The sequence below is a fragment of the Rhinatrema bivittatum genome, chromosome 2, assembly GCF_901001135.1.
Source record: "Rhinatrema bivittatum chromosome 2, aRhiBiv1.1, whole genome shotgun sequence".
In the NCBI taxonomy this organism is placed as follows: Eukaryota; Metazoa; Chordata; class Amphibia; order Gymnophiona; family Rhinatrematidae; genus Rhinatrema; species Rhinatrema bivittatum.
In genome coordinates this window covers 248,853,727-248,879,781 of record NC_042616.1, presented here as the reverse complement: position 1 = coordinate 248,879,781, position 26,055 = coordinate 248,853,727, and the positions used below count along the sequence as shown (strand labels likewise).

Here is a 26,055-nt window from a genome sequence, read left to right as displayed (position 1 = left end):
CTTAATTTGTATATTGTTTAACCGCTACTATTCTATCCTTTCTCTTCCTCCTTCTCCCAGTTCTGCTACCCCTGTTATATGTAACTGCACCTTCTGACACACAGTTCCAGTTTGATGTATATACTGCACCCCTGTTTTATGTAAACCAGCAAGATATGTTGTCATGATTGCCGGTATATAAAAACCTTAAATAAATAAAATAAAAATAAAATTTTGGTCACCCTTTTCTGGACCTTCTCCAGTTCAAATCTATCTTTTTTTTTTAAATGTAACTAGAACTGCACACAGTACAATAAAGAGGTAATATGACATTCTCTGTTTTATTCTCCATTTCTAATGATTCCAAACATACTGAGCCGAGGATTTCAAAGTATTGTCTATGACTCCCAGATTCTTTTCCTTGGTGGCAATTCCTAATATGGAACCCAATGTCATATAACTATAATGTGTGAGTTTGTTGTACATAAGTAAAAGTCTTTGCACTTATCCACATTAAATTTCATCCTCCATTTGAATGCCAAGTCTTTCAGTCTCACAAGGTACTCATGCAATTTCTCACAATCTGCTTGTGATTAAAAACAAAATATTTTTGTTTGTAAATTTGATCACCTTGCTAGTCCATTCCTCTTTCCAGATCATTTATAAATATATTAAAAAGCACAGTTCCATTATTGACAGAATGTTCACCTTTCTCCACTGAGAAAACTAACCATTCAGTCCTACTCTGTTTCCTATCTTTTAACCAGTTTGCTATCCACAAGACATTGCCTCCTATCCCATGCCTTTTTAATTTTTTCAGTCTCTTATAGAGCACTTTGTCTAATGCCTTCTGAAAATAAAAATACACTACTTCCATCAGCTCATTATTATCCAATGCTTATTAATCCCTTCAAAAAATGTATCAGAATGGTGAGGCAAGACTCCCCCTGTATAAATCCATGCTGGCTGAGTACCATAAAACCATGTCTTTCTATATGTTCTGTGATTTTGCTCTTTAGAATAGTTTTCATGAATTTTCTCTGCACTGAAGTCAGACTCAGCAGTCTATAATTTGCCGGATCACCCCTGGAGGCCTTTATAAAGATCGGGGTTACATTGGCCACCCTCCAATCTTCGGGTATAATGGACAATTTTAATGATACATTACAAATTGCTAGTAACAGATCTGCAATTTCATTTTTTAGTTCTTTCAGAATTCTGGGAATGTATACAATCTGGTCCAGGTGATTTGATACTCTTTTAGTTTGTCAATCTGTCCTATTAAATCTTCTAGGTTCACCGTGATTTGTTACAGGTCTTCTGAATCATCATCATTAAATACTGTTTCTGGCACGGGTATGTCCTCAACATTCTCTTCAGTAAACACCGAAGCAAAGAATTAATTTAGTCTTTCTGCGATGGCTTTATCCTCCCTAAGTGCCTCTAACTCATCGATCATTTAATAGTCCAACAGACTCCCTCACTGGCTTTCTACTTCATATATTATTTTTAAAAGTTTTTATTGTGAATTTTTGCCTCTATCGCCAGCTTTTCTCTTAGCTTGCCTTATCAATGTTTTACATCTAACTTGCCAATGCTTATGCTTTTTCCTATTTTCTACATATGAATCATTTTTCCATCTTTGAAAGAAGATTTTTTTTTTTGGCTAAAATAGCCTCTTTAACCTCACCCTTTAACCATGCAGTCATTTTACCTTCCGCCTCTTTTTTTTTGTGTGTTGAATGCATCTGGTCTGGGCTTCCAAAATGTTATTTTTAAACAATATCCATGACTGATGTAAACTCATAACCTTAGTAGCAGCACTTTTTAGGATTTTCTTTTCTATTTTCCTCATTTTATCAAAGGCTCCCTTTTCAAAGTGTAATGCTAGAGCTGTAAATGTACTTCTCTCCAGTCATTATGGCAAATCTGATTGTATTATGATCACTGTTATAAGCAGCCCTACCATCTTTACCTCTTGTACCCAATCCTGAATTCCACTAAGAATTAGTTTCAAAATGGATCCCTTTCATGTCTGTTCCCTTAACAACTGCTCTATAAAGTAGTTTCTGATTCAGTTCTTGCCACCTCTTCAGTGGGAGTACATCTCAACACCATAGCAGCATTCCATGTTCTGGTGGACAGTAAACCAATTTCTATTCAACTGCTGATATCTAGATCCAAGAAAAGTCTATCACATGTCAGGCTTCCTGTACAAAAATCACCTGTTCCATGAGACTTGAAATAATGAAGTCTCCCTTTGAGCCATTGGAGTCAGCCTCACTTAAGTTTTTGACCTGGAAAATACTATTCCTGGTAGCAGTGACATCAGCTAGAAAAGTCAGTGAACTCCCAAGCTTTCGTTCACTATTCACCATATATGCAAATTTTTTTATTTTTTTTTTTAACATGATGGTCCTCCATACTAACCTGAAGTTTCTACCGAAAGTTGCCTCAGACTTTCATATTGATCAGTCCACTGTATTGCCTACTTTCAGTCCCAGATTGCATGCACATGAAGGAGAAAAAAAACACTTCATACATTAGACTGTAAAAGAGCCTTAACCTATTAGAAGAAACAAACTCAGTCACATCACCAAACTTCCCAGCTGTTTGTGTCATATGACTAACAGACTAGGCATAGCAGTCACCAAGATTACTTTAACTGATTGACTGCATTCAGTGCTGCTACACATTAGCTTGCAAGTCACGGACTCTTGTGAAAGCTCATCAAATGAGAGCTATAGCTTCTTCCATAGTCACATAGTAATGATGACAGAAAAAGACTAAATGGTCCATCCAGTCTGCCCAGCATGCTTCTTATAGTAATAACTGCTGCTGTGCAGGTTACCCCCATGATTCTAAGGGTACTAACTGCCGCTCCATGCAGGTTACCCTCAACCATTATATTAAGGGTTGTAATATTAAAACTCAAAACCAAGCAACAGCCAAGCCCACAACAAAATTACTGCTAGCAGAGTGAGCAGCCTTCTTGATAATTCATAAAATGCTGCTGCTTGAATGTGCTTTGCTTTTGGACCTGGCCATAGACGCAGTCCTGAGTTTTTCCCATAATATCTGCATATCAGTACCCTAGTCCATGAAACTCAGGGCCCAGTGGAGGTAGTTGTCTGAATCCAATTCCACTTTTCTCACCTCCCAGCCAAAGTGGAGAGCGATGCTGTTGTGTTAAAAGCATGTCTCCTAATTGGTTAAGGGTAGTAATCCCCATGCCTTCTATTAGAGGTGGAAGCTGCCGCTCCATGCTGGTTATCCCCAGGCATGCTTTTCTTAATTTTCAACTCTAGCCTTTAGGGAACCACAGTGTTTATCCCATGCCTTTTTATTCGATTATTGCTTTTGTCTTCACCACCTCTTCCAGAAGGGCATTCCAGGCATCCATCACTATTTCGTGAAGAAAATTTTCTTGACATTGGTTCTAAGGCATCCCCCCTGAAGTTTCATATCTTTTCACCTAGTTCTACTGCTTGCTTTCCACAGGAAAATATTTGGGGAACACGCATCATTAAAACCATTCAGGTATCTGACAGGAGACAGCGTGTAATGGTAAATGGAACATACTCTGAAGAGAGAAACATGTTAAGTAGAGTGTCACAGGGATCAGTTTTGGGAAAGGTTCTGTTCAATATCTTTGAGAACTACCTACCAAGGATATCTGCAAAGCTGCAATCTGGTCATCAGTTCATACCTTTATGTCCCATTATTCTCTAGACCAGTGGTTCTCAACCTTTTTCCCATCGTGACACATCTGACAGACCACGCTCACATGACACTGCTCATTACAATTTACGGTGGAAATAAAAAATAAAGGTCCAGTATTATTTTTATTGTTAAGAATGACACAAGGAAAGATACATATTCTGTCTGAACAAAAATTGCATAAACAGTAAACATCCCACACCAAAACAGCACCAATTTCCAGCACTTAAACAGTAACCACCGTACCTAAGAAAAGGCAACACTGAAAATAATACAGCAGGCCTTAAGATACCAATACATCTCCTATTAGGAAAATGGACCAAGTCAGGCTGCTATAGAGCCCTACCCAGAAACTACACGCCAGCAGAAAACCTCACCTAAATCACATGTGCTGACCCTCACCTAACAAAGAATAAAGAGACCAAACGCATAACTAGAAGCATGCAGACAAAAACTGAATTGGAAACCGCAATAAGCCAGAGTCTCTGTGTGCAGTGCAACAAAGGAAAAAAAGAAACATCACCCATCCTTATAAAACAAATCAAGAGATATAAAATCAGTAGCAGTAAAACCATACTAACAAAAAGAACAGATTATTTCAAAACAGCGGATGAATGGAATATCCAATAATTAAAAACTCATATAAAACATTTCTAGATACCAATAAAATATTTCAAAATAGCAGACACAAAGACCAAGTAATGAAAAATAATAAGGATACAAAAAATGTTTTGCTCTGCATATCTGGGAATGTTTGATATCCAGGTGCCCTGAGATTGTTTTGAATTAGCAGAAGGAAGGATGGTTTATTTGCAATTTTCCTCTCTCTCTCTCTCTCTCACACTGGCTCTCAGTCGCTCACATATACACATGCTTTTTCTCTCTCACTTATATAGGCTCTTAATTACACATTTACACACATGCTGTCTATCTTTTCACGCTTACATACACAGGCTTTCAATCACACACATACATGCTTGTCTTTTTCTCTCACACACAGACTCTCATTCACATGCTTACAAACATGCTCTCTCTTTCTCTCATTTACACACAGGCTCTCAATCACATACTCACATGCTCCCTTACCTAAACCAGCTCTCAATCACACACAGACACACATGCTGTCTTTCTCTCACTTTCACACATGCTCTCAATCACATACTCCCTCACCTAAACCAGCTCTCAATCACACACAGACACACATGCTGTCTTTCTCTCACTTTCACACATGCTCTCAATCACATACTCACATTCTCCCTCACCTAAACCAGCTCTCAATCACACAGACACACGTTCTCTCACTTTCACGCATGCTCTCAGATACTCACATGCTCCCTCACCTAAACCAGCTGTCACACACAGACATGCATGCTCTCTTCTCTCACACATGCTCGCAATCACATACTCCCTCACCTAAACCAGCTCTCAATCACACACATACTTTCTTTCACATGTACAGGCTCTTAATCATTTACATACATGCTATCTCACTCATACACACAGGATCTCAAACACACATGCCTGCTCATTCACTCACTTCCCCCCTCCCCCGAACTAGCAGCAGCAGCCTCCTCCACTTCTAGCCCTAAAGGCAGCAGCAACCTGCTTCATTTTCAGCCCTCGCAGAGAAAGGAGTCCCATCGGCCGCGGGGGTTGACGACGTTCTTCATTTGTCTCCAAGCCGCGCTGCTCATTCCTCAGGCTGCGCCTCTCTTCTCTTCTTCGGGTCGATGCTGCCCGCACTAGCATGGTCTCTTCTTCCCGTGCACGCACCCGCTGCTCACCACTTCCTCTTCCGGGCCGTGGGGAGCGGGAAGAAGAGAGAATGCCGGTGCCGCTGACTCCAGCTGTCCTGCCGTGTTCCGCCCAGGCTATCAGCATTTTAAGCCCGGGCGGAGGACCTATTTCACTTGGATAGGGGGAGCAGCTGGGTCAGCGGGGGACCGAGAAGTGTGGCTACACACCTGCATGTTTCTTGGCGAAACACTGGTGTGTCGCGACACACCGGTTGAGAACCACTGCACTAGACAACCTCTCAAGGACTGGCTGTAAATTTGGTCAAGCAGTTTTATGTAACATGTTCTCACTGTAGTCTATTCTTCACAGTGGAGTCCGGGTTACTTACTCAGTAAATATTCTGATGCAACCCTCAGCTTGGGACACCCCCTATTTAATGGCTAATTCAGCCTGCTGGAAAAGCAATTTTGCTTACCATACAGTATTTTTCATAGATAGCAGGATACATTAGCCATAGAATATGCACCCACCTCTCTGGAAAGTCGACTACATAGCTGAAAGTAGCTTCGATATAAACTGAGGAGGTTTATGAGGCAACACTCATGCAGAACTCCCACACATGACAGTCGTGCTCAAAGTTCTACTAGCTAGGAGAGAAGTCCATTTCATGCCACCGGATGATGTCACTCTACATGTAATGGCTAATTCATCATGCTATCTATGGGAAACACCATTTTATAGAAAGCAAACTTGCTTTTCTGTGGAAGATGGCACAGCACAGGATGGAAAAGAATAGAGGCAGTTCTCAAGGATTATGTTTCTTCAAATGGCAGCATGTAACTATGTTGTAACTAAAGTTGGTTTGCATTCATGTCATATGTAGGAGACTTTGCAGGAAAGCAATGTTTCAAACCTGGAGAAGACAGCACAGCTAGAACTGTGGGACAGCCTTTAGGCAGATGCATCTTTGATTAGCTCATACCTAGACTAGGAGCATGGCTGCTTGTATACCAGCCAGGCATTTGTGTGTCTGCAGAGTTGGTCCGCGGATTCAATTGTGACTAAGCTTCCCTTCAAGGGCAGGTTTCTATTAAGTGAGATCTAGAGAAGAGTGCCATAGCCTGGGGAGAAGCTAAAGGTCCCAGGCTCCCAGAGAATGAACAGCAAGGATCATCCAGTCAGTTGCTGTCTAGAAGCCTTCAGGATGTCAAAAGTCTGGCTCATATGCTAGATTTCAGTCCTTTCAGAGTTCTAAGAGAGAGGAAAATCATTGAGAGTTCAGTATTTTCTCTATTTCTATAACCCACTTCTATGGTTTTAACCACTGCAGAGCCAGTCTTCATCAGGGGATTACAGATCATAGCTTCCTCCAGAGAATCCCTTCCCTTGGACTATGAATGCTGCCTCTACATCATCCTCAGCCCTAGTCAACCCAAGGAACAGCAGCCAGGTGTAAGAACTGAACCAGTCTCCTGCTTGGTCACTGGACCAGTTCTGAACGCACAAGTTTAGCAAATAATTTCAAAGAAATCTGTCACAGTGTTTCAGTCAAAGCAACCAAATTATAATTTCTTTTTGGCGGTGACCCCTCTCTCCTTTTTCCATGTGTATGTCGAGAGTTATTTGCATATTCTTTAAAATGATCAAACACTTCAATATTTACCTGTTCATTGTAAGACATTTACTTGTCATTGTTGTTATTGTTTAAAATGTAAACCGAATTGATCAATAATTTTGTTATTGGAAAGTCGGTATAGAAAAATGCTAAATAAATAAATAAATAAATATTAACATAAAAGGATTTTACAGGCACTTGGGATTTTTAAAATTCAATGCCAGACAATTCTCTCTCTCTCACACCTTATCACTAACACATCAAAACTGTCCCCCACCTTTAAACCATCACTGGAATATAATTTATTATTTACTTGTATGTCCAGGCAATGATATCTTTTGCTCTGACCCTCCTCATTCTGTTTTGACCCGAGAATGGGAATGGTAGCTTCAAAAGTTAGTTGAATTAAGTTAGTGCAATAAAAAGGTATGACTAATCATTTTTTTGTTAATTCATTTTATTTCCATGTAGACTTACTAATGAATTCCTTTCCATTTTCCATTCTTTATGAGCAGTAGAATTCAAGGGTAAGTGTGCTGAGGGTTTATCTGTAACTTTGAAATCTGTGTGAATAGAAAATGGCAACAAGAAAAACATTAAAAAGTAATCATATAAAAATAGTTAAAAACAAAACTCTGCTACAAGTGTTCACTGTTTTATTACAGACCAAATTCTGCAGAAAAATTGATCTTGTGTCATGATAAGAAAATTACTTCTTACCTGCTAATTTTCGATCCTGTAGTGCCAAGGATCAGTCCAGATGGTGGGTTATGTCCCCCGTCCAGCAGATGGAGTCAGACAAGGCTTCGAATGGTGCTGACATAAGTACGTGTGCACCCTCTGCAGGAGTTCAGTATAGAGAATATCAAAGCCAACACAACCACGTACCAAGGATGGATCAAGTGTTACAATCATAAAGAATATCACAACTAAGGCAACTGGTGCCAGAACTGAAACTTGCAGAACGAACTAAATAACAGACTCGTGAGTTGAACAGGCTCTAGAAGACGAGCATAACTAAAACAAGAAGAAACAGAGTGCAGTGAATAGATCGAGCAGGGAAGAAAGAACCCCAGAAAAGCCCCATAACCGAGAGGGGGGCGTCTAGACTGATCCTTGGTACTACAGGAACAAAAATTAGCAGGTAAGAAGTAATTTTATTTTCCCTGTACATACCAGGATCAGTCCAGACGGTGGGACGTACCAAAGCTTCCCTACACCGGGTGGGCCCTTGAAAGCCCTGCTCGAATGACTTGGTCACCAAAATATCCAGAGGACGATGACGGTAGATGCAATCGGTAATGTCGTGCAAAGGTATGAAGAGACTTCCAAGTCGCCGCCCAGCAGATTTCTTGGGAGGAAACAGACTGTACTTCGGCCCAGGATGCAGCCTGAGAACGGACAGAGTGCGCTTTAACACCCAGCGGAGGATTCCGACCCGTACCTATGTACGCTGTGACTACTGCTTCCTTAAGCCATCTTGCAATCGTCGACTTTGAGGCCTGGGAACCCTTCCTCGGTCCCGACCACAACACAAACAAGTGGTCTGAGGCTCGAAAATCATTAGTGACCTCCAAATAGCGAATGAGAACACGCTTGACATCCAGAGAACGAAGGTGACCCGATTCCCCCGCTGACAAGGACGGCTCGACCATCTGATTCAGGTGAAAAGACAAGACGACACTGGGTAGAAAGGAGGGCACTGTGCGTAGCGAAACCCCTGAATCCATGAACCAGAGATAGGGTTCTCTGCAGGAGAGCGCTTGAAGTTCCGAGATGCGGCGTGCGGAACTTATGGCCACCAGGAAGACAGTCTTGAGCGTGATATCTTTAATGGTGGCGTTGCTTTGAGGCTCGAAAGGAGGGTCCACCAGAGACCGGAATACCAAATTAAGACTCCAAGAAGGGAACGGATCCCTGACCGGGGGCCATAGATGTTTCGCCCCTTTGAGGAAACGGGCGATATCCAGCTGTCCCAAGAGAGAGGAATGGTCTGTGTACTGAAGGAGCGAGCCCAGGGCAGAGACCTGAACTCTCAAGGAATTGTAGGCGAGTCCTTTATCCAAACCGTCTTGTAGAAACGCCAGAATCTGAGGAACCGAGGCCCTTGAGGTATGGGTATCATGCGCTGTGCACCAAGCCTCAAAAACCTTCCAGACCCGCACAAAGGCAGCCGAAGTCGAGGTTTTCCGGGCCTTGAGGAGAGTTGAGACTACTGCATCAGGGTATCCTTTGCGTGTTCAAAAGCCAGGCCGCAAGACAGAAGCGTTCTGCCTGGTCGAAAAATACTGGCCCCTGATGAAGCAAATCGCGGAAGATGGCCCAACCGGATCGGGCCGTCCACTGCCAGATGGAGCAGATCTGCAAACCAAGGGTACCGTAGCCACCAGAATGACGGGACCCCGATGAAGCTCTATTCTCCGAATGACCTTGCCCACGAGAGGCCAGGGGGGAAGAGCGTAGAGTAGAACGTGGTCCAGCCAGGGGAGCACTAGAGCGACTACTCCTTCTACCCCGCGCTCTCGCCGGCGGCTAAAGAACAGAGCTGCTTTGGTGTTGAGGGATGTCGCCATGAGGTCCAGTCGTGGGGTCCCCCAGCGATGCCGGAGGAGATGCATGGCTTCGGGGAGGGACCACTCCCCGGGGTCCAGTTGCTGACTCATCGCGCTGTCCAACAGGATCCTCACCACTCGATTCCGCACCAAGGGTAAGAAATGCATGAGAGCCAGACGCACCGCCCTTGTTTCCAGGCAATTGATCGGCCAGGTCGCTTGCTCCTTCGTCCACAGCCCCTGTGCTGAACTCCGGTGGCATACTGTCCCCCAGCCGGATAGACTGGCATTGGTGGTGACCACCACCCAATCCGATGTCTCGAGAGAAACGCCTTGGGCCAGATGACGCGGTTCCAGCCACCAGTCCAGGCTGTCCTTGGCAGACTGAGGGAGAGGAAGCACCAGCTGGTAATCCTGAGAGACTGGTTTCCAGCGAGAGAACAGGGCCGCTTGCAAGGGGCGGAGGTGCGCAAAGGCCTATGGGACGAGATCGATCATGGAGGCCATGGAACCAAAGAGCTGCAGATAGTCTCAGGACGTGGGATCTGGTAAGACAGAAAAATGCTGTATCTGCTCCCGAAGGGATTGGGCCTTGTCCGGGCATAGGAAGACCTTGCCCTGAAGCGTATCGAAGTGTGCTCCCAAAAAAGCCAAGTGCTGCAAGAGGGTGAGGGAGCTCTTGGCAAAGTTCACCACCCAGCCAAGGGACCGGAGAAGCTGGACGACCCTGGAGAACGCCGACTGTCCCTGGGAGAAAAAAATTTTGCTCGAATGAGCCAGTCGCCCAGGTAGGGGTAGACTAGGATCCCCTCCCATCTCAGAGCGGCCGTAACCACCACCATGATCTTTGTGAACGTCCGTGGTGCGGTCGCCAGCCCGAAGGGGAGGGCTTGGAACTGAAAGTGCCGGTTCAGAATCTTGAAGCGAAGAAACCTCTGATATGCCTTGAAAATGGGGACGTGGAGATAGGCCTCTGTCAGGTCGAGAGAGGCAAGGAATTCCCCTTGATGTACTGCCGCAATCACGGAACGCAGGGTCTCCATGCGGAACCAGAGGACCCTTAAGGACTTGTTGACCTCCTTGAGATCCAGTATTGGGCGGAAGGAGCCGTCCTTTTTGGGCACGACGAAGTAGATTGAATAATGGCCCGAGCCCACCTCTCCGAAGGGGTCGGGAGCGATGGCCCCGAGGCTCAGAAGTCTGTCCAAGGTCTGTTGCACTGCCAGTCTCTTGAGGCTCGATCCGCAAGGCGAGAAGAGAAACCTGTCCCTTGGGCAGCAGGCAAACTCCAAAGCGTAGCCGTTCTTTAAGATGTCTAGGACCCACTGGTCCGAAGTGATGCGAACCCACTCCTCGTAAAAGCGAGAGATCCGTCCTCCGATCCGCGGAGTCAAGGAGTGGGTGGGCTCGGCATCATTGAGCAGGCTTGGACGAGACCCCCTGTCTCATCCCCTCCCGAGCGGGCCTGCGACCGCGAAAGGAACGGGCCCAGGACTGTGATCTGGAAGACGGAGTCCGGGGCCCCTGCTGTTTGTAGCCACGGTAGTGACGCTGCGCCCGGAAGCGGGATCTGGAGGGAGTGAAAGGCCTGAAGTTTCACTGGTGGTCCTCCGGCAGCCTGTGAACCGAATTCTCCCCCAAGGACTTGATGATCTGGTCGAGATCTTCACCGAAGAGAAACTTGCCCTTGAAAGGAAGAGACCCTAGACTGGACTTGGAGGAGGTATCTGCCAACCAGTTGCGAAGCCATAGGAGGCACCGTGCGGACACCACAGAGACCATGGATCTCGCCAGGACGCGGAACAAATCATACAAAGCGTCCGCCCCATAAGCAATGGCGGACTCTAGACGGTCTGCCTGTCGCACTTCCTCGGGTGGTAAGTCCTGCGAGGTGAGTAGCTGTTGCACCCAGCAAAGGCTCGCCCTCTGCGCCAGGGAGCTACAGATGGTGGCGCGAATCCCCAAGGCTGAGGCCTCAAAGACCAGCTTGAGGTAGACTTCCAGATTTCTATCCTGTGTATCCCGCAGAGCTGTGCCACCCGTCACCGATATGGTCAACCTCTTGGTCACTGCCGACATTGCCGAGTCCACTTTCGGGACCTTAATCAACTCCAAGAAGTCCTCCGGGAGAGGATAAAGTTTTTCCATGGCGCGTCCGACCTTAAGGGAGGTCTTGGGGGTATCCCACTCCCTGGCTAATAATGGTAGAAAGGTGGGATGGGTGGGAAAGGCCCGGGATAGAGGGCGCAAGCCGGCTAAGAGTGGATCCCCCTTCCTGGCGGACGAGTTGACAACTGGAACCGGGGGTGCTAGCGGGTCGGGTGGAATAAGGTCCTCAAGAGTGGAATAAGGTCCTCAAGCTCTTCCCTCCTAAAGATGTGGAGGACCCGCGGGTCATCGCACTCTAGTTGTGCCTCCGAAATCGGATCGTCCGGATGAGACGGGGGATCCCGCCCCCCCCCCCCCCCCGCGCTGAGTTCTGGGTCCCCTGCGGAACCTCCGCTAACCGGGATGCCTTGGCAGGAGGCGGGTCCGGAATGGATGCCCTGGGAACCTCCAGGCGCTGCAGATAAGCATTGTGCATCAGCACAATGAACTCCGGGGGAAAAGGTGGGGGACCCGTAGGGGGGGCGATGGGTGAGACATCTGGGGGGCCCTGGGCCCCTGAGGCACCAATCGGAGTGAGAATCCTCTCCTTCCTCCCCTGATGGTTGCTGAAACTGATCGGAAGAATTCAAAATGGCCGCCGTTCCCGCCGACAGCGGCGAAGGGGCCGGCCCCCGATGCCCAGATTGCGCTGAGGCGTGGGGAAGAAGGAGGTCCAGCGGCCCGGAGGTGCCCTCCCCACCAGGGAGGCACCTAGAACAGACTCCCTTCTCTTGAGATCCTCGACCCCGGCTCGCCACAGGCTGAGCAGCGGGACGGCCGCGGCATGCTGACAGGCAGCCGGGAGAGGGGTGAGCCGTGGGGGGTCCAACGAGGAGGAAAAATCACCACGGGAAGCGGGGAAGAGGACCTGCGCTCCCCCGAGTGCCCTCGGATCAGCAGCAGAGGAATGTCCCCTCTCTGCTGCGGGGAATGAAACGTCTCGGGGCCGCGGGACAACCTGCGGCAACGAGGGGAAAGAGGCTGGCACCACCAGCTTTCCCCAACAAAAGGCAACTTCCACGCTGAAAAGGAGAAATTCACAAAAAAAAAAACCCAAAACACTTACCCGACAGCAGAGAAGAGAGGAGGGAGAGAAGGGGAGGGAGACTGAAACCAGCCCTGCCTGCAAGCTCCGGGGAAGGGAATTTTCCTCGTTCCTCCCTCTTTTTTTTTTTTTTAAACAAACTTTTTAACAAACTTTAACAACCACCTTGATCCAGCCTAAGCATAAAACCACTAACGAAAGGAAAAATCCTTCATGGATGGGAAGCACCAGGTTCCCCTACTCCTATCTGCTGGAGTCAGAGATATACTGGGCTCCTGCAGAGGGTGCACACATACTTATGTCAGCACCCTTCGAAGCCTTGTCTGACTCCATCTGCTGGACGGGGGACATAACCCACCGTCTGGGCTGATCCTGGTACGTACAGGGAACTAACCTCCATTTCTCTAGTTTGAGATTTCTATTCCACATTTTTGTGGTTTGACAGTTACTTCAAAGTTAAATCAAGTTACATATATTACATGTGCAAGTTTACAGTGTAGTAAGTTAAGGTGCTGTATAACATGGTTGGTATAAGGTGCCCTTATTACTTTATTATGGTTCACAAAATCTTCGTCTTCTAGTCCCTGGGTATCACAGTACATGGTCTATTTTCTCATTTATTAAATAAGATTCAGATATAACTAACAGATTCAGATCTTACTCTAGCTTTCATAAAATTCAGACTTTACACTAGTTATCTTGATTATCAGCAGCATAAATCTGCTGGCCAAAGAGCCATGATTTTAGCTGGCGTCAAAAGCCCATGTAGTTATAGATATTTTGAAAACAGGGGAAGCAGTGAGTTCCATCTGTCTAGTGCCACACCCCTGAATGCTCTGGATCTTATTTTTTAAGTCACAGTGTTTTGATAGGCAGCATGGTCAGCTGCTTTTGGCTTGATCACAGATTTATCTATTGAGCAGGGAGGGGATGATCACCTTTCACTTTCATAATCAGATACAGAGAGCCAATGGTCTTTAATGACTTGAATATGAGGGACAGGATTTTAAATTTGACACAAAGGGCAACTGGAAGGCAATGTAGGGTGATTAAAATAAGGGAGACCTTCTTCCATTTTCTGTTGACTGTGATTGCTTTGATGTCAGTGTTTGAGTAGCTATTTGCTCATGGTCTTTTTAGGAAGCCCCATATATGTAGATGGGGTTACAATAATCCAAGTGTGCAAGAATCATTTATTGTGTGACTTTTTAGGTCAGCTGCTTGTAGAAAGGAGCTTAATCGTGGCATCATTTAGAAAAGCCAAAATGTTTCATTACAGCTGATACTTGGCTCTCCATGGTTAGCACAGAGTAAAGAATGACTCCTAAGCTTTAGATTTCATGTTGTAGGATGAGTGTCATATCATCTAACATAAGTATGTTGGGGAAGGGAGGCATTATCTGATCGTGGTGATTTACTTACCCAATAGGACCTTTGTTTTGTCTCAGTTTATCCACAGTCAGTTGTTGATCATCCAATTTGTTACTGCCTCCACTGTTCCTTCTCATGTGTCTACTGTTAGTAGGGGGATCTGAATATCACTGGTATAAGAAGTGAACTCTGAGTCCAAATTTACTTACTATTGCTGCAAAGAATATGAAGTATACATTGAACAGGTTGGGGAATCTTAGTGGGTAACCTTATGGTACACTACTCAACTCAAGGGCCATAATTCAGAGGATATTCCATCCCATGTTATTTTCTGAGCTCTGTTCATTAGAAAAGACTGGACACTTTTTTTGCATTCTTTTGGATACTTATATTTGATAACTAGTCAGCAAAATTTGGTGATCAACTGTCAAATGTAGCTGACAGGTCTAGGAGAATCAATAATCCTGATTTACCTTGATCCATCAGTAGTTGCATATGAGTTAGAGATACCAGTACTGTTCCAGTGCTGTACCTTGTGCAGAATCCAGATTGGGCTTTTACTTTCTTCAAGGAAGTCTCAGTTATCTGATGACCATGGTTTCTAAAGTTTGGCTAATGTAGGAGGAGTTTGAAACTAGGCAATACAAGCCCATTTTGAGGTATCTAGTGAGGGTTGGGGTTTTTTTTCATTTTTTTTTAAACATAGATCTAATGTTTATAGACTTTAGTTGGTTGAGGTAGTGTCCCTGCTGGAGGGAAGCATCTAACATTTTTACTGGATAGTGCAGTATTGAATCTGGTATCTTCAGACAAGACAGGCAGGGCATGCAACAGTTGTGCATCCTCCATTTCCTAGTCATGATATGAGTTTCTTAATCTCCTCAAGGCCTATATTATACAACTGTTTGAGAATATCTGTAACTATTACTGCTCTCTCTAGTGCAGTGGCAACATTTGTTTCCTGTCTCAGTAATAGCGATAGTGAAAGCTATCTTGAGTGAAGTGAAGAGCAAGTTTGCTTACCGTAAACAGTGTTTTCCATAGATAGCAGATGAATTAACCATGCTGTCTGGGTACGTCTTGTGTGCCACTAGGTGGCGGAGCTCTCTAACATCAGTAAAGTCTTTCAGCTAGGTGCTCCCTCTTGTATCTTCTCGCGTTTGCCTGAGGTTCCTCAGTCCGTTTCAAAGCAAATTAATATGCCATAACAGAACTGTCCGGGGAGGAGGGCGGGTCAGCATGGCTAATTCATCTGCTATCTACGGAAAATACTGTTTATGGTAAGCAAACTTGCTCTTTTCACATAGATAAGCAGCTGAATTAGCCATGCTGTCTGGAAGTCCCCAGCTGTCGTATTGAGCATATTGAAATGAGCATAGTCTGTTTATTTTTCGCTCAATATGGGAATTATAGGCGGACAGTTCTTATGTAGTCATTTTAAGTTGAACATGTGCTCATTTTTAGTATAGTACGCCCCATTTGTGCATCATCCACAGCATATTTGTCTAAACAGTAATGGGATGTGAAAGTATGTAGGGATGACCACGTTGCTGCTTTACAGATGTCTATGAGAGGCATTTCATGGAGGTGGGCAACTGAAGCAGCCATTGCACGACCCTGATGCGCTTTTGGTGTCGGAGATAGTTGTTCTGAACGCTTTTGGTAGCAGAATTGTATACAGTTGAAAATCCAGGAAAATAAAGTTCTTTTTGTAACTGGACATCTTGGCGCGTTTGGGTTGAAGGAGAGGAAGAGTTGTGAGGGTCTGTTGGGTGAATGGGTGCGCTTTTTGTAATATGCAAGTGCACGCTTACAATCTAGGGTGTGAAGTTTCCGCTCATTGTCACTGGTGTGAAGTTTTGGATGAAAAGTGGGTAATGTGATGGTTTGGTTAATGTGAAAACTCAAAATCACCTTTGGCAGAAAATTTGGGTATGTGCGCAATGTCACTTTGTCATGGTAAAATTGTAGATAAAGAGGGTAGTGAACTAAGGCTTGAAGCTCACTAACCTGTCCAGCCTCAACATGACTCAAATTATAAACAATCCTACTCACAAAGCGGGTAATACCCTAGATCTAATTTTCACCAACCATTACTTCTATAATCCTACTACATCTATCAAACCCGTCCCATGGTCTGATCACTACCTCATTAAATGTAGTGCTCAAATTATCTCAAACAACTCAACCGAATATAATACACCTACATCTTTCAAATACAGACCCCCTTTCCAACTCAACTCCCTCAAACAAGAATTGGGAAAACAACTCTCAAATTTAGACTTATCCAGTATCCATAATGCTACCCAGTCCTGGTTTTATCTACCAAAACAAACTGCAAATAACATAAATCCAGAGAAAACAAAAATTATAAAACATAACAGAACAAAAAACAATCCTTGGTTCAACTCTGAACTCTCAAATTTAAAATCTAACCTCAGAAAGTTAGAAAAAGAATGGCGCAAATCCAAATGCCAAATTACCACTCAAAGATATCGCTCAAAACTTGCTGAATACAAGAAAGCAATCCTAAATGCCAAACGTGATTATTAAGGCATAAAGATCAAAAACGCCACAAATAAATAAAATTCCCTCTTCAACATAGTAAAGAACCTTATAGAAAGTAACAACACTAGCAAACAAACCTCCAACACTAACAATCTGAGCCAAGACCTAGCAAAGTTCTTTAAAAACAAAATTGACAAAATCTCAGACTCCTTTAACAACTCTCCTTTTTTTTAAGATCCCTCACAATACTTCTCCACCAACTTCCTGGTCGAAGTTTGAGCCAATTTCCAGCATTAAATTAGAAAAGATACTTCAAAAAATAAACCCTGCTCGACATGAACTAGATTCTATTCCTACCCGAATTCTAAAGGAAATTTCAAATATTATTTCTCCTATACTTGCCTCAATTATAAACAAATCACTTGAAGAAGGTCTTCTCCCATCCAATCTGAAAACTGCAACTATTACTCCTATTCCAAAGAAAAAGAACATAGATCCCAATGATCTAAATAACTATCGTCCAATCTCAAACCTTCCTTTACTTGCTAAATTGATCGAGAAAACTGCTTTACTTCAACTAAATGAACATCTTGAAACCAACAACATACTTCACCCCGCTCAACATGGCTTCAGAAAGAACCGCAGCACTGAAACCCTTCTGTTAAACCTAACTAACAAATTAATAAGAGGCTTTGATAACAATCTGAACCATTTACTAATTATGCTCGATCTATCTGCTGCCTTCGATACAGTGGATCACAATTTACTAATATCAAGCCTTGCCAACATAGGCCTTACTGGAAATACCCTTGATTGGTTTACTTCATTTCTAAAAGGCAGGTTTTTCAAAGTCACCTTTAATAACATCTCATCTGATCCCTACCCTCTAAATACAGGAGTACGACAAGGATCTGCATTATCTGCCATCCTTTTCAATATTTATCTTCTACCACTCTGTAATTTCATCTCCAATCTTGGCATCACCTTCTTTCTTTATGCTGATGATATTCAACTACTCATCCCCATAACATCTACCATTGAAGAAGCTATATATCTCACAGTAAAATACCTCAACTCAATCAAAACTTTCCTCAACCAACTAAAACTATGTTTAAATATGAACAAAACCGAATGGATCTTAATAAAAAGAAACTTCTCTACTCAAACCTCTCAAATTCCATACATCCAAATCGACAACTCCAAAATACAAATGAAAAATCCAATAAAGGATCTTGGCATTTGGATTGATTATGACCTGAGCCTTAAGAATTGCATTGCCATAAAAACGAGAGAAGGCTTTCATAAACTCCAGATCCTAAAACATCTCAAACCATTACTGTACCCGAATGACTTCAGAACAATTCTTCAGACCCTCATTTTCTCAAGTCTAGATTATTGCAACGCAATTTTCTTAGGACTACCTAAATCCTCCCTAAAACCACTAAAATTACTTCAAAATGCTGCTGCACGAGTACTAACCGGAAAAAAGAAGTTTGATCACATCTCTCCAACCCTAAAAAACCTTCACTGGTTACCTATTTCACAAAGAATAAGATACAAATCCTTAACCATCCTACATAACGAAATTTACAAAGACAACAACTCATCCCTGGACAACATGATTACAATTCACAAATCACCCCGCTCTTCAAGATCTTCTGACAAATTACAGCTATTCATTCCTCCTCTCTCTTCTGCAAAACTATCCTCTACTAGACATAGAGCCTTCTCTATAGCTGGACCAAAAGAATGGAACTCTATCCCAGGATACCTAAGTTCCATCAAAGATTCCAAAAACTTCAAAAAAGAACTAAAAACATGGTTGTTTAGACAATCATACACAGAATGATATGATCTATTTATACCATTCCCAACCAACATCTAAAACCCAAATACTTCGTTAATAAGTTAATAAGTTTTATACAAAATTAAACCTATATTGTCTCATGCTAACATGTTATAATCTGCTTTTGCTGAGATGTTATATATTTATTTTTATTTATTTATTTGTATTTTTCTATACCGGCATTCACGGAGTTCGTATCATGTCGGTTTACATAAAACAAGGGGTGAGAAATACATTATAACGTAAATAACTAATAACATAAGAGTATACATTAAAAAGTAAAACAAGTGCATATATATATATATATATATATATATTCTCTCTTTGTTTTGTGTTATATTTATAATTTATAACTGTTCATTGTATGAATTTGTTACACTGTAAACCGGAATGAAGGCTCTCTGCTATATTTCGGTATAAAAAAAGAATATAAATAAATAAATAAATAAATAAACAAACATGTCTTGCTGATGTGAGGGCAGTTACGAAGAGTACTTTCCAGGAGCGGTATCGTAGATGACAAGTGCCCAATGGTTCAAAAGGCAGCAGCATGAGTGTTGGTGTTTCAGGTAGTTGTGGGTGGATCCTTGGGCCGGTGGCAGATGACCACGCCCCCAGGGGAAGATCCCGAGAGGGACCACCGGTCAGGCTCAGAGTATGGAGACAGACACACACTAGTGCTTTTAATAAACAGTATATTGAACCACCAGCCAACCTTCCACTTAAGCAAGAGGGAGTTGCCAAAGAGGTGAGGAGGGCGGAGTGGAGACGTCGAGCAGCGACGGTCACAACAATGAGTTGCTCGAGGACTATATTGATATCCCATGGCATGGTGGTTTTCTTGTCGGAGGACGTAAGCGCAAGACCCCTTTCATGAATCTGGATACAAGAGAATGACATGATATAGGTTCCTCGTTTAGGGGACTATGGTAAGCTGCTATGGTGCTTAAATGCACTTGGAGTGAGGCCGTAGCTAGGCCTTCGCTGTAGAGTAGATGGAGGTAGTTTAGAAGGCGTTCAGGTGGGCAGGTGAGTGGGTCTATACACCTGCAGTTGTGCACCAGGAGGCGTAACGTGACCACTTTCTTTGGTAGTTGAGTCTGGTCAATGGTTTTCTCGAGGATAAGCAATGTTTAAGTGTTGGAACATGAGCTTTTCAATCTCCATGCCATGAAGTGCAGGAAGGAATGGAGAGGATGAAGTAGCGATCCGTTCTCCTGGGTAAGTAGCTGAGGGCGGTTGCCTTGGGGAATTGGTTTATGTATTGACAGTTGTATCAGGTAGCTGTACCATGGTTGTCTTGGCCACGCTGGCACGATTATCATCAAATCCACCTGGTCTTCTATGCATCTTTGGACTGTGCAAGAGATGAGTGGTATCGGAGAGAACGCATACAGAAGATCCTGAGACCAATTTATGAGGAACGCCTCCTGAGCTAGCGGGAGTGGGCTTGGATACACTGAGCAAATGTTCCTCACTTTCCTGTTGCACTCTGTTGCGAACAGATCGATGGAAGGAAGGCCCCAAGTGGAGAAAATGCGATGCACTACCTCTTGATGTAGTTCCCATTCGTGGGGGTGAAATATTCTACTTAGTTTGCCTGCTTTGGAATTGCTGATTCCGGGTAAGTAAGTCGCTTGTAGAGAGATGGACCTGTTGTGAGCCCATTCCAGGATCTGGACTGTTTCCTTGCAGAGGTTTCAAGAACCTGACCCTCCTTCCTTGTTTATGTAGAACATTGTGACTTGGTTGTCAGTGTGAATCATCACCGTTTTCCCTTGCAGGGATTTTTTGAAGGCTCGAAGGGCGTTTCGTACCACTTGAAGTTCCAGAAGGTTTATGTGTAGCCTGCGTTCCGTCGTGGACCATAGTCCCTGAGTTTGAAGATGGTCTAGGTGAGCCCCCCATCCCTTGGGAGAAGCGTCTGTGGTGAGTATTATCTGATGTCGAGGGGGTCGTAGAGGTGATCCTGTCATTAATGTTGATGGGAGTAGACACCAACTCAGGTCTGTTTTCATGCTGGTGGTTAGGGTGATGGGTGTTGACAGTGGATGAAGGAACTGGGTCCATTGATTTTTTTAGATCCCATTGTAAACCGCATGTGTAGTCGTGTGTGGGGGACTACAAAGATAGATGCTGCCATGTGTCCCAGAACTGTTAGGTTTTGGCGGGCCGGAACAGTAGTACTGTGCAGTAGAACTGAAGACAGTGTGGAGAATGCTAGTGCTCACGGGTGCAGCAGGAATGCCTTGTCTTGAATCGTGTCGATATAGACCCCCGATGAATTGTAAGGTTTGTATTATGAAGCGCTAGGAGAGAGGTTCCACTTTCCAGGGGTTTGTGGGTTCTTGGACACGGCTCGACCCCAGAGGAACTCCGAAGAGGTGCCGAGGCAGGCGAGGCATGCCCGAGCATGGGCTGGACAGGAGCAAAGCTGGACTGAAGACAGACAATGGAATCAGGAACAGGAACAGGCTGGAGCATAGATAAGGATGACTGAAGGTACTGACCCCTCCACCGGACCTGCACGCTTCAGGAAGACCAACAATGCAATGGTGGTCTTTTGAACGGTCCTCCGACCGTTCCAAGCCCTTTCGGACCAGCCGCTGGGTAACGGCAAGAAGCGACAGGCTGGACAGAGGCCAGGAACAAGGAAGACTCAGGCGGAGACGTAGGTACTTGAACGAAGACGAAGGATCAAGGGACTGTAGATGAGGAGTCAGGGGCAAGGTTCAGTAGACGAGGAGTCAGGGGCGAGGTTCAATAGACGAGGAGTCAGGAGCGAGGTTCAATAGACGAGGAGTCAGGATCAAGAGCTGTGTTGAGACTGCGATGCAGCGCACCTTACACAGTCCACCCGCGGGGCTGGTCGCAGCCCACGCTGGAACCAACGTAGACTCTAGGTGAGACAGTGGAGTAATGAGAGGAACATGTCCCAGAAACCGAAGAAACTTGCACTGGGGCATGCCCTCCACAGCTGCCAGTGGCTGGTCGCGGACCACGCTAGCACGGCACAGATTCTGGCAGAGTCTTTGAAATGGACGGTGCAGGAGCAAGGAACTCCGTAGATGCATGTAATTTAACTAAAAAACATCAGAATATACAGAGCCACAAAGACAAAGACAAAAGATACTAATCGAATCACGAAGAATAAATCAAACAAGAAAATGAAAGATTCTCAAAACAACCCACTGACTTAAGATGTGAAAACTATCATTTCAATTTAATGACCCGTACACTTTGCCTTACATACTAGATCAATTACTAATATGTACTAGAAAATTTCACTTGATAATGGAGAAACTACTTACCTGATAATTTCGTTTTCCTTAGTGTAGACAGATGGACTCAGGACCAATGGATATAGTGTACTCCTGATAGCAGATGGGAGACGGAGTCAGATTTCAAAGCTGACATCAGCCTACATATACCCGAGCAGGAAGCTCTGCTCTTCAGTATTCTCCTCGAAAAGCAATTGTGGATATAGGTGTGCTTTAATAACTTGATTAACTTGGTTATCTTGATTAACTAGGACTGGTTCAACTGATTTCCAATTGGAGACCACCAGTGCACTCAATCGGATAACGCCGATACCCGGCAACTATGGGTGCCTTGAACTAGGGGTAACACCTGGCTTACCTGTGCTTGTCTTGTTCTCGGGGCTTGTCACCCAAGGTTACTGGATTCTGGGGCAGCCATGAGCGGGGTGCTGAGTCCATCTGTCTACACTAAGGAAAACGAAATTATCAGGTAAGTAATTTCTCCATTTCCTAGCGTGTAAGCCAGATGGACTCAGGACCAATGGGATGTACAAAGGCTACTCCCGAACAGGGTGGGAGGCTGCCCGTGGCCCACTTAGTACTGCCCTAGCAAAGGTTGTGTCCTTCCAGGCCTGGACATCCAGGCGTAGAACCTGGAGAAGGTGTGTATAGAGGACCACGTTGCCGCCCAACAGATCTCGGCAGGCGACAGCATCTTGGTTTCCACCCAGGACACTGCCTGGGCCCTTGTTGAATGGGCCTTGACTTGCAGAGGTGGGCGCTTCCCTGCCTCTACATAGGCCACCTTAATTACTTATTTGATCCAGTGGGCTATGGTTGCCCGTGAGGCCACTTCCCCCTGTTTCTTCCCGCTGTGAAGAACGAATAGGTGGTCCGTCTTTCGCACAAATTCCGATCTTTCCAGGTATCGGACTAGGAGTCTGCCGACGTTTAGATGGTGAAGAAGGCATGAGTCTTCCGAGTCCTCATGTTCGTCTGGAGATGGCAGTGAGATGGTTTGGTTTAGATGAAACTGAGAAACCACCTTCGGTAGAAAGGTGGGGACAGTGCGTAGCTGTATGGCTCCCGGTGTGAACCTGAGGAACGGTTCCCGACAGGATAGTGCTTGAAGCTCGGAGATGCGACAGGCTAAACATATTGCCACTAGGAATGCAGTCTTCAAGGTCAGGAGCCATAGAGACAGGCCAGGCCGCGTGTTGGTCTGAAGGAAGTCCCCGCTAGGAAGTCTAGTACTAGGTTGAGATTCCATAGGGGCACCGGCCACTTTAGTGGTGGTCAGATTTGTTTGACCCCTTCTTAGGAAGCGGGAAACATCTGGATGGGTTGATAGACTGATGCCGTCCAGTCTGGCTCTGAAGCAGGCCAGCACAGCCAACTGAACCTTGAGGGAGTTGAAAGACAACCCCTTCTTTAAGCCGTCCTGCAGAAATTCCAGGATCATGGGAAATGTTACTGTCTGCGGAAGGATCTTGCGGTCCTCATACCAGGCTTTGAATACTCTCCATATTCGTATGTAAGCTAGGGATGTGGCAAACGTGCGTGCTCGGAGCAAGGTGTCAATCATTGCCTTCGAGTATCCGCTTTTCTTCAGGCGAGTCCTCTCAAGGGCCAGACCATAAGAGAGACTCGAGCTGGATCTTCGTGGAGGATTGGTCCTTGCCGGAGAAGGTCCCCTGTGTGGAGGTAGGCACAGAGGGTTCCCTGCAAGAAGTCTTCGCATGTCTGCGTACCATGGCCTTTTTGGCCAGTCCGGGGCCACTAGGAGTACTAGTCCCCTGTGGCATTCTATCTTGCGGATGATCCTGCCCAGTAGTGGCCATGGGGGAAAAGTGTACAGCAGGTCTTCCTGTGGCCAGGTCTGGATGAGGGCGTTGATTCCCCGGGATTGCGGTTCTCGTCTGCGGCTGAAGAATTTGGGAACTTGGGTGTTGAACCGGGTTGCCAGTAGATCCATGGCTGGGGTTCCCCAGTGGTTTACTATCAACTGGAAGGCTGTGGTCGACAGCGTCCATTCCTCTGAATCTAGGCTCTCTCTGCTGAGGTAGTCTACAGAGACGTTGTCCTTTCCCGCGATGTGGGAGGCTGAGATCCCTTGCAGGTTTGTTTCCACCCACGCCATGAGGGCGTCTATCTCCAGGGACACCTGTTGGCTCCTGGTTCCTCCCTGGTGGTTGATGTAGGCAACTGTTGTGGCGTTGTCCGACATGACTGACAGACTCACCCTGGAGTCTGTGGCCAAATTGTAGACAGGCTAGTTGGACTGCTTGGGCTTCCAGCCGGTTTATGTTCCATTGTCCCTGGGCCATCAGTTCCTGACAGTGGGCTCCCCATCCTCATAGGCTCACATCCGTGGTGAGCAAAATCCAGTTTGGTGAGGATAGTCTTATTCCCTTGATCAGGTGGTCTTCCTGTAGCCACCACTGGAGCAGTGTCCGAGCCTCTGCTGGTAGCTGGAGGTGAATGGAGTAGTTCTGGAATGTCGGGTCCCATCGTGACAGTAGGGAACGTTGTAGTGGGCACATGTGGGACCTTGCCCATAGAACGACTTCCAGGGCTGATGTCATGAGACTGAGGACTTGGAGGTAGTCCCATACCTTGGGGCGAGCATAGTTCAACAATTTTCACAGTTGACCCATCAGTTTCCTTCTTCTTGGAGGGGGGAGGACAACCTTATCTTGCTTGGTGTCTAACCAGACTCCCAGGTACTCTAGCGATTGGGAGAGCTGCAGGCAGCTCTTGGCTGTGTTGATGACCCACGCGAGATTCTGCAGTAGATTCTTGACTCTCGTGGTCGCCTGGTGACTTTCCTCTGGAGATTTTGCCTGATCAGCCAATCATCCAGGTAAGGATGTACGAGGATTCCTTCCTTCCTCAGTGTTGCCACCACTACCACAATGATTTTGGTGAAGGTTCGAGGGGGCGGTAGCTAGTCCGGTAGCGCCCGGAACTGGTAATGATGGTCCAGTACCGCAAAGCGTAGGAAGCGCTGATGGTCGTGATGGACCGGGACGTGGAGATAGGCTTCGGATAGATCCAGTGAAGTCAGGAATTCTCCCAGCTGTGGTACCCGTGCCTGGAATGGCCGGTGTTTTGAGGGTCAGGGACACGAGAGCTGGTAACTCGTCTTTGGAGTAGAATCGCAGCATAGTTCGGTATGGTTCCATCCCTGGAGGGATTTCCCGTTCCTCCAGGGAGTCAGTCTCGTCCCCGGTGTCTGTATCCCCTGTAGGGAGACTCTTGCTTAGGTGGGGCACGTCTCGAGAGGTCTGAGAGGTGCTTGGAAGATCTTGTGCTTCTGGTGGAGACTGGGACTGTCGCAGGCGGTACAGATTGCGCCTGGACAAAGGTTTGCAGCCCTTTGAAGAATTCCACCCAGGAAAAGGTCCCTGGGTCCATACTGAATCCCAGCAGGTTTATGGTAGAGGCCCCCGAGGTGCCTTCCTGTGTAGGCGCCGAGTCGGAGATACAGAGGTGCAGGGTACTATCGTTGGTGGATCCAGATACCTCTACTGGCTGTGGGGGGCCTTGATTAGGTTCCCCCTGAGCCTCTTCGCACTGCTGGCATAGGACGGAGGCCACTTCAGGTTGCGCTACTCTCAGGTGGCAGACTGGGCAGAGGGCTTGTCCCTCTTGGCTGGCGGTGCCATGATTTGTGAGCGTGGAGTGACTCAAAACTCGTCTGTGCGCATTGGTATGCGTGCCGGGAGGCTTAGTTAGCACCGATGATGTGCGTGCTGGATGCGCACGCAGGCTACTAATTTGAGCTCCTGGTCGAGATGTGCGCACTGCTGTGCGCATGGCACTATTTGTACAGGCCTCTATGCACCCGGCACCATAATGCGCGTCGCTGTGCGCACGGCACAATTGTGCGCGCTGCTGTGCACACAAGCCAGTTGTGCGCATGGGCTCAGTTGAGCGGGCAATACAGCGGTCAAGGGAAGGAAATGGTGCTGACGACCACACGGGCAAGATGGCGCCCCCTCCCCAAAGGGTCTCCACGTGTGTGAACCCTTGCACCTGATTTTACAGACGCCGGAAGGGACAAACTGTGCAGCAATTCGAGCCTCAGAGACCGGAGACTTAGAAGAAGGTTTCTGCCTTACCTGGTCTCGGCGTTTCCCGGTCTCGTGCCAGGCGGTCTCTGGCTGCTGGGGGAGGGGGAATTACCTTCACCGCCGTGCTCAATTCAACACCCACTGCCTCTAAGCCACCATGGGGGCTAAGTCCACGCCGGGAACCGGCTACCAGACCGA

General features: G+C 45.9%; 1 protein-coding gene across 3 annotated transcripts in view; it reads right to left on the bottom strand.

Annotated features, from left to right (window-relative positions):
• Window positions 1-26,055, bottom strand: part of TOPAZ1 (testis and ovary specific PAZ domain containing 1) — a 379,149-nt gene that overhangs the window by 271,181 nt on the left and 81,913 nt on the right. For all 3 annotated transcript variants that reach the window (XM_029589384.1, XM_029589385.1, XM_029589387.1), the window contains one exon: window positions 7,529-7,614. In XM_029589384.1, coding sequence (XP_029445244.1) covers window positions 7,529-7,614 — 86 coding nt within the window. The remainder of the gene's footprint in view (window positions 1-7,528; window positions 7,615-26,055) is intronic.